General features: G+C 44.7%; 1 protein-coding gene across 1 annotated transcript; it reads left to right on the top strand.

Annotated features, from left to right (window-relative positions):
• The first annotated feature begins 419 nt into the window (after positions 1-419).
• Eno (alpha-enolase) lies at positions 420-12,847 on the top strand. Its single transcript, XM_037427552.2, has 8 exons — positions 420-579; positions 1,098-1,189; positions 4,047-4,271; positions 4,584-4,869; positions 6,903-7,069; positions 8,732-8,921; positions 11,328-11,444; positions 12,097-12,847. The coding sequence occupies exons 2-8, from the start codon at positions 1,105-1,107 to the stop codon at positions 12,329-12,331; spliced, it is 1,305 nt and encodes a 434-aa protein (XP_037283449.1). The 5' UTR covers positions 420-579; positions 1,098-1,104; the 3' UTR covers positions 12,332-12,847.
• Positions 12,848-13,191: the final 344 nt, after the last annotated feature.

The following is a 13,191-nucleotide window of genomic DNA, read 5'->3' as shown; positions in this document are numbered from 1 at the left end:
CCACGAAACGGGGGATTTCTTTCCTTGACTGCCTGCAAATCGGCATCGAGAAAAATGTTAAGAAAATCGCGAGAATAGAAAGAAAAGCGAAACAAATAAAGTAGGCGTCGTTTTCTTCGACGCCCCTGGCGGCTGTGTGGCAAAACTGCGTTCCACAATGCAAACACGTCATAAACTTTTTTTTTAGCCACTCACAAACGTTTGCGTCATCTAGGGTTGACAATGTTAAACATTTAATGACAATATTAACATTGTTAAATAAAATTACTTTTTGTATGCAGTCACTAGATGTCGCAACAACTAAAAAACTTACAATTTTAATTAATAGCAAGTTTGAATTTTGATAGAGAGCATGGGGAGTTTCGCAGCTCACACAATTAGATAGCTGTATATTTCACTGCCCCCCTCACCCCCCCAATCTCGCGCCGCTTTCTCCTCGTTTCGTCGGTCTCGTTCTCCTGTGCCTGCGGTGTGCGTGCGTCAGTCGATCGGCCAGGGTCAGTTCGAACGGTTAGCTCCTGTCAAACGTGTGCGGCCAGACAGCCTGCTCTTTCGCCGTCTCTGGAGCTTCTCTCGAACGTAAGCGACCGCGTTTTCTTGCGCACCTTGCTGCGATGCGGCGAGCGGTAGGGATCTCTCCCCGTCGGTAGCCATCCCAGCGAAGCCGGCTTTCGTGGGGTGACATTGTTCGACCTTGGGTTCGAAAAGGGTCTGCCCCCCTCGGTGCGAAAGCTAACGCCGTGACCAACGGATCGAGTGGCGCTTCCCGTCGTCTTAATTGACGTACGCGATTGCCTATGCGGCGTCGGCCCGATTTTCGTCGTCGTTTTCGGCATTCAGCCGTGCACGAGCCGTGTTCGATCTGCTGGAGCATTAAGATCGCGGTGTAAAATTGCGTCAGAAAGCGTCTACATTCATTATTGCACTGGCTTGTTTTGGCAGTTACGGCGTTGCATTGACGCCGAATTAGATTCACAGGGATTTCAGGCATTCTTCGGTAATTAAGCTAATTGTGCCGGACCGTTTGTTGTGCCTGCAGAGAGGCGCGGTTTCGGTTGTCATTCAGCCTTAAATTTCTTCGCCGTTTTTTCTCGCAGAGCGATAATGCCGATCAAGAGGATTTACGCTCGCCAGATCTTCGACAGCAGAGGAAACCCGACCGTGGAAGTCGACTTGCTGACTGAGAAAGGTATGAACGCCTGTTGCGGTATTCGAAGCGGTCATAGGTTGATGCTGGGGTGATGCGGTGAAGGTCACGTATTCCCGCTGTAGCATCGATGGAGGTTGCAAGGCTTGATTTTGTTGCCTGCGGAGGGGGCCCGTTAGGTGGACTTATTCTCCTTGAAGCGCGCAGAGCTACCCTAGCAGCTCACTTTTTCGTGAATACGTGGACCTTTCGGTTCGTGGAAAGCCGAGATCAGAACCGTCTTTTTCTGTTTTGCTCATGCATGGAGACCTACTGTCACCAGTTGCTGCCGGATAGAAACTAGCTGCAGTAAATAAGTGCTATTAATTACCCAGGGTCAAGAAACCGCAGCTGTCACTGCTTGAAAGGTGGCTGGCATTGCGCTTTTTGGCAGGCATCCAAAAACGCTAGGGTAAAAATAAAAAGCAGGACAAAGGCCACGACGATAGTGCATTAGAGTTTGCTTTTGAGCTTGATTTCATCCTTGGTGCCCTTGATGTTCTTGGAAAGCTGCCAAAACTGGCTGTGTATAGGACAGACCAATACACTGGACATGGCACCTTCACTACATTGCTATAGTTATCCGTGGAATAAAGTTCGGTTGTAGGACCTTTTTCATTTGGCAGTAGTCCTGACCCAGACAACACAAACACAACCTCAGGACGTCCTCAGTGTGCCTCCGTGAGGACAATATGACGCCCTCTTACGGTTCTAGAATGTCACCAATCCCGTCCCCTTGTCCATACACATAACAACCTCAGCACATCCTCAAAACAACACTTCAGGACTTTTTTAGTATCTTTTCAGAACGATTGCGTTAACTTACTTACAGCGCAACACCAGAAAAAATACAGGACAGGGAAGGAGCAAAAGAGAAAGAAAAGACGGCACTGTCTTGTATTTTTTCTGGTGTTGTGCTTTAAGTAAGTTCACGATAGATCCTAACCAACTGGCCCAACTTACCATCTTACAACGATTGAGTGGCCGGTTCGGTACTGTGGGCAGTGATACTACTTAGGATTTACTTGTTTTCATGATATTTCCATTCATCAAAAGAAAAGCACCTGCGAGGTCTTGTGTATATACACTGTATCAATCAACAGTGAGGTGATAAAACAAACAAAGCTTGTTGACTGAAATTTATTTAACAGTAATTAATCTCAACTGACAGCTTTGTCAGGTATCCGAGTCAACATATAGTCTGAAAAAAGAAAAGCAGTATCAAGGCAGTCAACACAGCTCAATCAACCACATTTGTAATCTTCCTCGAAAGTTTAACACAGTGTCCTCATCACCACGTGTACCGTGCCCAATGCACTCACTAGTGTTAGAGGCTCCGCTATAACAGCCTACCAGTACACTCGACATGGGCTTTGATTTGAGTTGTACGAGGTCGGGCCATGAGTCGGATGCAAGTCGATCCTTTCACGTTGGGACCAGGCTGCTTCGAAGCACAATTGATCGCGATTGGCTGGTGTTCCAGGCTGCTTCGAACCACATCTCGCCACGGTCGGCTGGTGACAATACATCCATGATCAGTCTTAACGTTGAGCAGCCCATTGCACCCATCAGCACGGCAATTTACCTTCCGTCATCACCTACGATTTACCCTCTCGCACATATCTAACTTTTAACTATGCGCACAAACATCAAAGGACACTAACCTTCACTAGTACACAGCACTTTCTCTAACAGACCCCATTTGGATAGTCAGTTGGCTTGGAATGGCTTGGCTACTTGACTATCCAGAATGGTGCCGCATGGTCAATGGTTGCCAGCTGCTAGTTTGTTATTACGCGCTAGAGCAGCGTATAATGACAAACTTAAGGTTGTGACATTTAAGAACACACTGTTTCAAATATAAGTTTCGCAATACCAGGTTCGATACCCAAGCCAATTATGACGCGTGTCTTATTAAGCAGAACGCGCAATTTGAAAATTTCTTGCTAAAAAGAAACAAACGAGGCGAAAATATACAATACCTATATCACTGTATGAAACGAATGTGTAGAGAAAGTTTTCACATATAAAATGCATCTACTTGGTGCGCAAAGGTTTTGAGGAACTATATCTAAGATTTCAGTGCAATGCTTATGTCATCCCCAAGAGATCCTTGACAGGACCTTTTCCGGACCGATTGTTGTCCTCGGAAAGCACTCGAAAAGGTGTTTCCGAGTCAAGCCAGCTTGTGTCGTCCTCAGTAAGTACTAAGGTCAATGAGAACTGTGTGAGGACGATTGTACCATATGAGGACGACCTCAGGACATCGAGTGTTGTTTGGGGAGTGGCACACAGAAGACTTCCATGGCCCACATAGACTTCTGTCGTAATAGTGGAGATCTGCCCCCATATGAGCAAGTCTTTGAAACTTACTTACATCAGTCATAACTACACATGGTGTCAAGGTCTGTGAAGTAGTGGGAAAAGATGTCTTGATGAACTAGTGGAAAGGATTTCATTGTCTGGCTTTCATTGCTTTTTTATATACCTTTTTTTGCTCATAATCCTATTTTTTTTTAACTATGCAATATTTTTCTACGTAAGAACCTGAAAATCTCATACACTAGCACTGCAGTTCCTTTGGTGTATCGATTCTTTTTGTGGCTGCATGTACATTATTTCTCTGTCTGAGTTTTAGAGGGAACCTAGAAACTTGTAGTTCAGACTAGATTAGTCAAATATTATTTTCTTAGTAGCAAACACAGTATGCTGCCATTTATAGTAACTTTTGTTGAAACACCATGTCGCCGAGTCTTTTCGGAATGATGTGACTGATGGGTTTCGAGTCAATGTAGCCCAATTTATTGTGTGTTCTGTTCTGCTAGCTGGTTTTCGAAAATGTACAACTCTTCTTTCGTAGGACTGTTCCGTGCTGCCGTACCATCTGGAGCATCGACTGGAATCCACGAGGCCCTTGAGCTGCGCGATAATGACAAGTCCCAGTACATGGGCAAGGGCGTTTCCAAGGCCGTGAACAATGTGAACACAGTGATTGCGCCTCAAGTCGTTGCCAAGAACTTCGATGTCACCGACCAGACGGCCATCGACGAATTCATGTGTCAGCTGGATGGCACTGAGAACAAAGGTTTGTGCCTATGCTCGGGATGTTTGCAGGAATGGGCTTGTGGGGGAGTGCCTATGCTCGCACATATTGTTGAAATATTTGCTCAAGCCCACTAATTCTGCATTATAGTGCATCTGCCTGTCATTCAATGCTGGCCCTGCTGCTGCATGAAAACTGTTCTGAAATTCAACAGCTTCACTTCGAAATTTGTGAGCATAAATTAAAATAGTTCCTCCTTGTGAAGTTTGTATATGTAAACTTGTAATGTCTGCAGCCTAAATGAAGTTTCTTTCTAGGCAGCAACTACAGAAATTTCGTTATGTCCGCATGCAGGCAAGCTGGGAGCGAACGCTATTCTTGGAGTTTCAATGGCGGTGTGCAAGGCAGGTGCGGCGCAGAAGGGTGTTCCACTCTACCGCCACATTGCCGACCTAGCGGGCAACTCGAAGGTGGTCATGCCGGTGCCAGCCTTCAATGTGATCAACGGCGGCTGCCACGCCGGCAACAAGTTAGCCATACAGGAGTTCATGCTCCTTCCAACGGGTGCCAGCAGTTTCACTGAAGCCATGCGCATGGGATCCGAAACTTACCACCACCTCAAGAATGTAATCAAAAAGAAGTGAGCATGACCAACGTCCTCCTCCGTTTAGTATGTGAGGCCACATGTAGTCATGCTTCAGTTTGCCTCTAGGGTACTTCAAGGCTCCATTAGTCTGCCTCAGAAAAATTTTGAGTAGATGCACTTTCGACCTTTAGCATGAACATTCTTGCTGATCTTGAATTTCGGACTGCTGTCGCCCATTTTAAGCTGTCGCGCATTGTCAATGTGGTGAGGACAAGTTGGCTTCACTGCATTGGGGGTGAAGTCAACACAGCTTCACAGCTAGTGGGAGTGTTACAAAGCTAGGAGACATTGCTATGCCATCACTGCTACATAAAGTGCAATGAAAGGCAGCAGTCCAAGGTTCAAAGATCGGCAAAAGTTTTTGTTTGAAGTTAAGAGTGTGCTTGCTCAAAAATAAGTACTTAAGAGATGGTCAAGCTCGAATATGTCGTTGCATGGCAGACGTAGTACTATCGATGCGTGCAGAGATCGTGCAGTAGCCTAATACTTACAGAGGTGATATGGCACACCTCGGTTTCCACAAACCAGTGTTGATTATTCAAGTCTGTCTTTTTATGAACTCGTATGTGTAAAAGGACATTAGGGTGAAGCATTTAACAAGTTTAAACAAATGAGTTATTCTTTCGGAACTCTGTTTTGTCATTATTAAGTACTTGTGAGGGTCAAAGTTTCATTTTTTTGTTTTGCACCAGAACTTGACGTGTCAACGTCACCGTGTCATTGCTTACTTTTTTTTTTTTTTGTATTTCGGCCGCATCAGTTCAGGGAGATATTCTGAAGCTTAACTACATGAGACTTAGGGCCCCTTAGTACGCAATGTAAACAAATTTGTACTGATCAAAAATTATGTAGGCCCCTAGAATATGCCTTCACTTTTCAACATCTTGGCGAGCTCGTGTGGGAACTTTCAGGCAGCATTGCCTCCAGTATTTCCTCTTTGCACATTTTCTCACTGACCAAATGTCCCCTTGCGGTAAGAGGGGTGCTTTCGGTTATCTGAAACTGTAATTTACTAATATGAGAATGATTGTTATCTGTGCACCTGTTGTCAGGTTATAAGTGCAGAGACCTAATGAATGTGACATTCAATACTCTTTTTGGGAGGGGCTGACATTTGATTTTTTTCCAACCAAGCTTTTCATGCCGCTGTGAAAAGCTCTCTCTCAATAGTGGTTAAACATTCAATGGTTGGTTTCAAAAGTGCATGGAATTTCATTACATGAGAAGGCACTCCACTACTGCGTCTCTCATAATCATATCGTAGTGTTGAGATGCGAAACCCCGGGTATCATATTTTCACTTGCTATGCACCCACTGCGTGGTCTTAAGGTAGTATACGCAGTAACAAGTGTGCCTTTTGTAATGGGTGGCCAACTTTGAAACATAAGGTCGCTCGAATAATTTAATGTTTTGATGCCCGATGGCAATGTATGCTTCAATTTAATTCAATTTCAATTTATTAACCAGAAAAACAATCTAGAGGGACACTTCGGCAAAAAGCTGTTGCGGCAGCTTGACGAAGGCCCAGGGTCCCTTACCACTTGTACCAAGTAATATCACTGTGATATTACATGCATTTTAAAGCTTCCATAGAGAATGCGAGTGTTCGTAAAGCATCAATGTTATTTGCACTGCATTTCCAAGCAGAGGAAGTTATTTTCACTGTATTTTTGAAAAGACTTGTGTTTGTGTGATGCAACACCCACTTGCTACGCGAATGACCTGTGTTCGATCCTCACTCGGACCTGGAAATTTTTAACATTTACTTTATGTGCATCATTCTCGATTTTGAGATCATGGACAGGATGGTTTTTCGCTCACAATGAACGACGCTGACATTGACCTTAGAATTGCGGTGAAACGAGCTCATTATCGCTATTATGTTTAAAATAGGGTTCGTTTAAGCTGATAAAATGGACAATCTTTCCCATTTTATCAATAGTGTCTTGTGAACTGGTTGTCTGTACCTTTAAGCCCCCAGCATTTTGTGGGCATAGGCGTCAACGTTGGTGTGTGCTTTCCAACAGGTTCGGCTTGGATGCTACTTCCGTCGGTGATGAGGGTGGCTTTGCCCCGAACATCCAGGACAACAAGGAGGCCCTGGAGCTGATCATGGAAGCTATCAAGGCAGCTGGCTATGAGGGAAAAATTGTCATTGGAATGGACTGTGCTGCCTCAGAGTTCTGCAAGGATGGTGAGGAACATTTACCCCTTTTTTTCAATTTTAAAGGCAATGCTTTCCGTAACAGTATAAATAGATCATTTTGTCTGATGGGCCTGTTGATTAATCAGCCTTAGTGAGAGCCTCTGAGCTTTGCCAGCTCTCTGAATAAACTGAACTACGACCGAGTATACCCAAATTGAAGAGAATTCATGCTGTAGGCCTGTCTGACAGGACCAGATGATGCATTTAAATTAACTGAATTCTCAAACTAATGTGGTCAAATTAAAGGGGTTCTACTGTATAAGTCTCTTCCACTATCTGATTAAAGGTGAGGAAACATACTTCAGTCTCTGCTTGCAGGTGGTCCCCTTTCACCAACTATAATAGTTGGTGAAAGGTGAATAGAATATAGTTCACTCGATCTAATGAAATCTAATTTTATGAATTTTCTAATCTAACTTAAAAAAACGATACCATTTTCTGGCAGGTACTCGCAGCATTCAATGGTGTGATCAGCTTGAATTAATGAAACTTTTCATGGCACTCAACTTGTTATAATGAAAAATTCTCCTGAAACGAATGAGCGAAAATGCACTGATTTCTGAGTTATTTCCTTTACAGGGGCATATTTTATTCAAACCTTACCCAGGCCACTTCGTTTAGGTGAAGCTGCACACTTTAGTCCAGAGTGCTTCTTAGTGTTCAATGGCGCTGGGTGATAATGGTTTGTTGTCCCTGCAAAAACACCCACAGGTTGGGTTTGCTTTTTTGCTCTCTCTGCTCACACATTAGCTGTATTCGTACTGTGTTCTTAAAGGTTGGCAGCTTTTCGCATTTTCATGGGACAGTCTACCTCGTCTGTATCATCTTTACGTGGGAGAAATACGTGTTTAGGTTGTCCTCGCGGACTTTTCACTCACACATGCAGCCATGTGTCAGTGGAAAACAAAAAAAGCTGCAGTAGTTTTCAGGTGACCCAACATACATTACAATTTTAGGTATCGAATGAGCATTTACTGTATATACAGAGGGACTAGTGTTTTTTACAAAATTGCTGTAAACCGATTTCAGTAACACTGTTTACGTACGTAAATGTTTCTACTCACGGTACAGCCACCGGTAAACAGTACTGCTAATAAATGGGACACGTTTTTCTGGTTCGTTGAGGGACCAGAAAAACAGGGCCCATTCAACAGCACTATTAATGAGTCTTCTGTATTATTCTTTTCTAGCAGATAGTTCTGATTGCATCCCTACGTTTTTAAGCGAGATTATTACACAAGGGGAAACAGTATTGCTTGAGCTGATTATCATAAGGAAGTGCGTTGATAGTATAGCAGGTTGGCACTCTCCACAGCAAGCTTTTGCTGGTGTGTTGGAATTTATAGATGGCTGCATATCGTTTGCACAATTGAACATGTAGGTAGGTGTCTGTTCATATGGGATCAGGTTTTCAACACTATAGGCACCCTTATGCTCAACGTCAGAGTTAAATTAAAATTTGTACAAGTCTGCCACAAAAGTTTATGGATCATGTTAGCAGCCTTTCCAATTTGCTAGGATACTTTAATTCCGATCAGAAGTAAAGGCAGACTCTGAATCTGATTTCATCATTGCTGGTAAATGTAATTCTAATGTGATTGCATATCAAAAGTATAGCGGATTCACTGAACAAGTCACTCTTTTTTCCAGGCAAGTATGACCTCGACTTCAAGAACCAGAATTCCGACCCCAGCAAATACGTCGACCCGAGCCAGCTCCAGGCTATGTACGAAGATTTCATCAAGTCCTACCCAGTGGTTTCTATTGAGGATCCCTTCGAGCAGGACCACTGGGATGCCTGGACTGCCTTGAACACATCCACCAAGATCCAGATTGTCGGGTAAGTATCTGCTGGCGGAATCGCGTTTTGTGCCATGCCGAGCAGAAGTGGCTACAGTAAAACATCGCTAATAATTACCCGCTTGAGAAGCACTGAAGGTTGAAATGTTACAAAGATAAATCCCTATGTATTTGCTCCGAGCCCTAGACGCTAAACATATGCCTTTCGTTACTGTGTGCCACAGCAACTTTTTTGCCTATAAGTCAACTGCGACCCTCAACTCCTTACTGGCCCAGTGAGCCACGAGGTGTGTGCCGTCCTTTTCATAAATGCAGAAACTTGTCAATCTGTGATTCGAATTTCCACGCGACTGGGGTTCTCCACAGATGAGCGTCAGAAATAAACGAAGGCAAGATGGAGTAGTATGTGTCGTCAATGACAACCTTCTAATAAGCATCCTCAGCTATGTACAGGTGACAACCTAAGTGCACCGAATTGTGTGAGATCACCTTCCAGTTGTACTGCCTCTGGGATCAGCCCACCTTTGTGCGACATCTGTTATCATAGTGACTCCACTTTTTTTTTTTTTTTCATGTAAATAAATTTGTATGGTAGCCGCAGAATCTAGATGAACAATGAATGGCTCTGCTGCAATTTTTTTTAACTGCTTGTACTATACCTGCCATGTTCAAGGATTCTGAATCCGGGAAATTTCTGCAGCAGGGGGGTAAGGAGGCTGAATTATTTTCTCCTAGTTTTTTGGCACCAAAAAAAAAAAAAAAAAACTTAAGGACAAACAAACAAAAAAACATTGCGAAAAACAATAGGAGGTGGGGGGGGTCCTCAATTGCAAGCGCAAGCATCAGCGTTGCGGTTGGCTTGTAGTGGCCGAACACACGAAGGTAGGGTTTCCAACTAAGGTGGGAGTCTCAAAGGATCAACACAACTAGCAGAATATTTCCTTCAAGACAGCTCGTGTATGTCTTACTGGGACACACGTGAACGGATGGGACGGCGCAGCTGGCTGCCGTGCAAAAACGCGGGTCAAAGCTTTGCTCCCTACTAGATTCTTTTGACAGGAATGCCAAAACGTGCCTAGCCCCTTTGTTATTGAGTCTTGGCTGGTCTTTTGCCGTCGCCGCCACTGCCGTCATTCACCATATATGTATAGTACTTATCTATATATATTAACACACTAGAAAGGAAAAAAGCCGCTGCACTAATTGCCCAGCTTGTCCCAATGCGCCGACGCGTGTGCCTACGGCTTTCACTGGAACGATTGCGTTAGTTGCCGGGCCCACAAAGGTATCTTCGGTCTATGCACAGGATCCGTTTGCGAAAAGAGCGCGCTTTTCATACACAGCGAGGTATAACTGGGACACTTGTTAGTTTGTACTCCTTTGTACCTGTGATTATGTATCGAGCATCGCTTTTTTTTAACAGCGCGTAACATGTTGAGCGGTAAACGCTGTTGGTTTGCTCTCGTCTTGTGTCTATTGGTTTCGTGCATCATTTGTGCGTGAGCAGCGTGCTGCACGTTTCGATCTGCTTGGCGTTCTTAGTGCGACATTGCAATTTGTTACTGTCGTATTCATTACTTCGCCCTTGCGGCGAAACTGACTTTTTTTTACGTATTTATTGCCTTTAGTCTACCGCTGCGTGCCCTCGGAGCTCGTAGATCGCTATTGCGCCATCGCAATGTTGTGCGCGGCGGTTGCTGCAAATGGTAGTTTCTTTTTCAATCCCCGTGCGCTTGACATAGCACACGCCTTCAAAACAGTCGTTTTATGCTGTCTACGATCGCACCTGCCGCGGTTTTGTCCGCAGGATTTGTGGAAAGCAGCATTGCTTTGACTGGTTGAGTGTTGGAGGCACGCAGACTTTCGGGACTCTTTAAGTTACGTCGTCACCATACGCGTCAAAAGCGACCACGGCTTCGTCAACAGCGGTTGTGGCGACAACAATCGCGCACACTGTAGAAGACAGTGCGTGCGTCGGTTGCACGCGTACTTCTGAAGCTTCGAGTACGCTGCTCTCAGCCTTCGTTTGACGATGTCCGTGCCAAAGTTCGTATCACCTGCCGCGATGAGGAAATGTGTTCGGAACATTCGATTTTAGGCCCAATAGACATAGTGGAATTTTGCTGAGGAATTTCACGAATTCGTATCTGCCGCGGTTTCGCATCACTGAGATTCTACTGTACGTTTAGATTAACGCCTCTTAAACTCATTCATAATAAAATGGGGTAGGTTCGAAAAGCCTGGAGCAGATTGAGCTGCTTTTGTCAAGGCGGCCGGATCATGCACAAAAATTTCGATTTCCGGGAGATTTTTATGACAACCGTACAAACGAAAGAAACTGTCCAAATCCGGGAGTCTCCTGGCCAGTCCGGGAGACTTGGCAGGTGTGTTGTACTGTATTTGTGCCTGTGAATGCTAACCCCTGCCTCTTAATTAAACTTTTCAGAGATGACTTGACAGTCACCAACCCCAAGCGGATTCAGACTGCCATTGACAAGAATGCCTGCAACTGCTTACTCCTCAAGGTCAACCAGATTGGCAGCATCACTGAGGCGATTAAGGCGTAAGTCTAGTGGCAGTGTGTTTTTTTTGGGGGGGGGGGGGGGCTGCATTGCTCATGCATCGATCGCTTTGGATCGTGACACAATTCAAGTGCAGCTGGGAGAGCCTTTTACCAGCTTGAACTTGCTCTGTGAACAAAGCATGTTATACATTGGTTTTTGACTTCGTCCATTGCTTGACCAGTTGTGCACAGTAGAGGATATTTAAAATGTGAGGGGCAAAAAAACCCGTGCTGCAGTATGGTTTTAATTTTAGATGAAGCCTGCCAAATTGTCCCAAAGATCAAAAAGAAATGTAGCTCTCAAAAGGGACACGAAAGGGCAATATCAAGTCTGCATATATTGTTAAAATTACATTCTAGAAAGTTTCGCACCTGTTTTGTGTCAAGGAAATGCTTAATAAAAGGAAATGGTGCTGCATATGACAAGAATTTGCTGGGAGTGTTCACTTCATTGCCATAACTGTATAGACAGGCTGCCACGAAAGCACCAAGCAACATTTCACATGCCTTCATGTCATGCCATGCTAATTTTGCCATATCAAATTATGAATGCAAATTGAATTAGGACAGAAATATATACGAAAACATAACCGTATTTATAGTTGCCTTTCAATTCTTCTGCTAATCCGGCCATGTGCTCCTTTACGTGCAGTCACCAGCTGGCCAAAAAGAACGGTTGGGGTACCATGGTGTCCCACCGCAGTGGCGAGACTGAAGATTCGACGATCGCAGACATCGTGGTGGGTCTGAGCACGGGGCAGATCAAGACCGGCGCCCCCTGCCGTTCCGAGCGTCTGTGCAAGTACAACCAGCTGCTGCGTATTGAGGAGCAGCTTGGAAGCAATGCTGTCTATGCTGGAGAAAACTACCGCCATCCCCTGCAGTAGGCAAAGCCCAAACAAACACTGCCACCAAAGCCCCCCTCTAACCTTTTCTAGACACGTTGTAGCGGTGACAAGACTGTCTTCGTAACAGCCTCATTTCTTCCTCACCCGGTGCTCGACCGTTTGTTTTTTTTCTTCGAAGTCCCGCTAGTCACCAAAAATTAAAATTTTGGCAGTGCTCATTTATTGCCGTCATGAGCAGAGCTCTCTCCCAGGTGCCATCTGCGTCGTGCTTTAAAGGCAGTGGCACAAGCGTTGGAAGGGGGCGACTTGAAAAACCAGTGAAGCACTGCTAATACTTCCGAATGCTACTGCTTTGGCAGGCATTTTCTAAGTTCCTGTGTGGCACGAGTTCTGTAAATCTGTTTTAGCTTCCTACTTGACCTGTTGTCCTGCTCTTTCTGTGTGTGTGCTTGCATGTACAACACGGCCACTCTGTCATGTTTAGTGAACAAAATCTCTTGGGGCAGTGCAGAGTCATCTGAGAAAGTGGAGTGAATAAATGTACGAGAAAATTCACTTGTGCCTCATGTTCAATAACCTATACATTAATGCACTTACTTGTACCACTCCACATGGGATTGCTCCGAAGCGTCCTGCCTGTCTAGAATACCCAAAGCCCCTCTTTTCAGTGAGAAGCGACTTTCTGGCACTACCAGGGAAGGGAAGACTTGTCGCTGAGGGCTCCACTTTCGGGGACTTGCAAGCAATGTCTTGTACTAAGTTAAACCTGGGTATAACGAAATTGATAAATTCCTGAAAAAGTTCGTTAAAATTAAGATTTCGTTATATGCAGGTTCTGTTCGAAAATTCGGAAACGAAATGCGCAAATTAAAAGGGGTACTGAAGGCAGAGCTAACCCA

Source organism: Rhipicephalus microplus, chromosome 3, assembly GCF_043290135.1.
Source record: "Rhipicephalus microplus isolate Deutch F79 chromosome 3, USDA_Rmic, whole genome shotgun sequence".
In the NCBI taxonomy this organism is placed as follows: Eukaryota; Metazoa; Arthropoda; class Arachnida; order Ixodida; family Ixodidae; genus Rhipicephalus; species Rhipicephalus microplus.
The sequence above is the reverse complement of the archived record's forward strand: the minus strand, read 5'-3'. Positions and strand labels throughout refer to the sequence as shown.

What these genes read in the sequence shown, in the direction of transcription:
- Eno (XM_037427552.2), top strand. Translation starts at nt 1,105, where the DNA reads ATGCCGATCAAGAGGATTTACGCTCGCCAGATCTTCGACAGCAGAGGA. An exon ending in GGATGGCACTGAGAACAAAG is followed by an intron (nt 4,272 to 4,583) that starts GTTTGTGCCTAT and finishes GTCCGCATGCAG; the next exon opens with GCAAGCTGGGAGCGAACGCT. An exon ending in ACCAAGATCCAGATTGTCGG is followed by an intron (nt 8,922 to 11,327) that starts GTAAGTATCTGC and finishes TAAACTTTTCAG; the next exon opens with AGATGACTTGACAGTCACCA.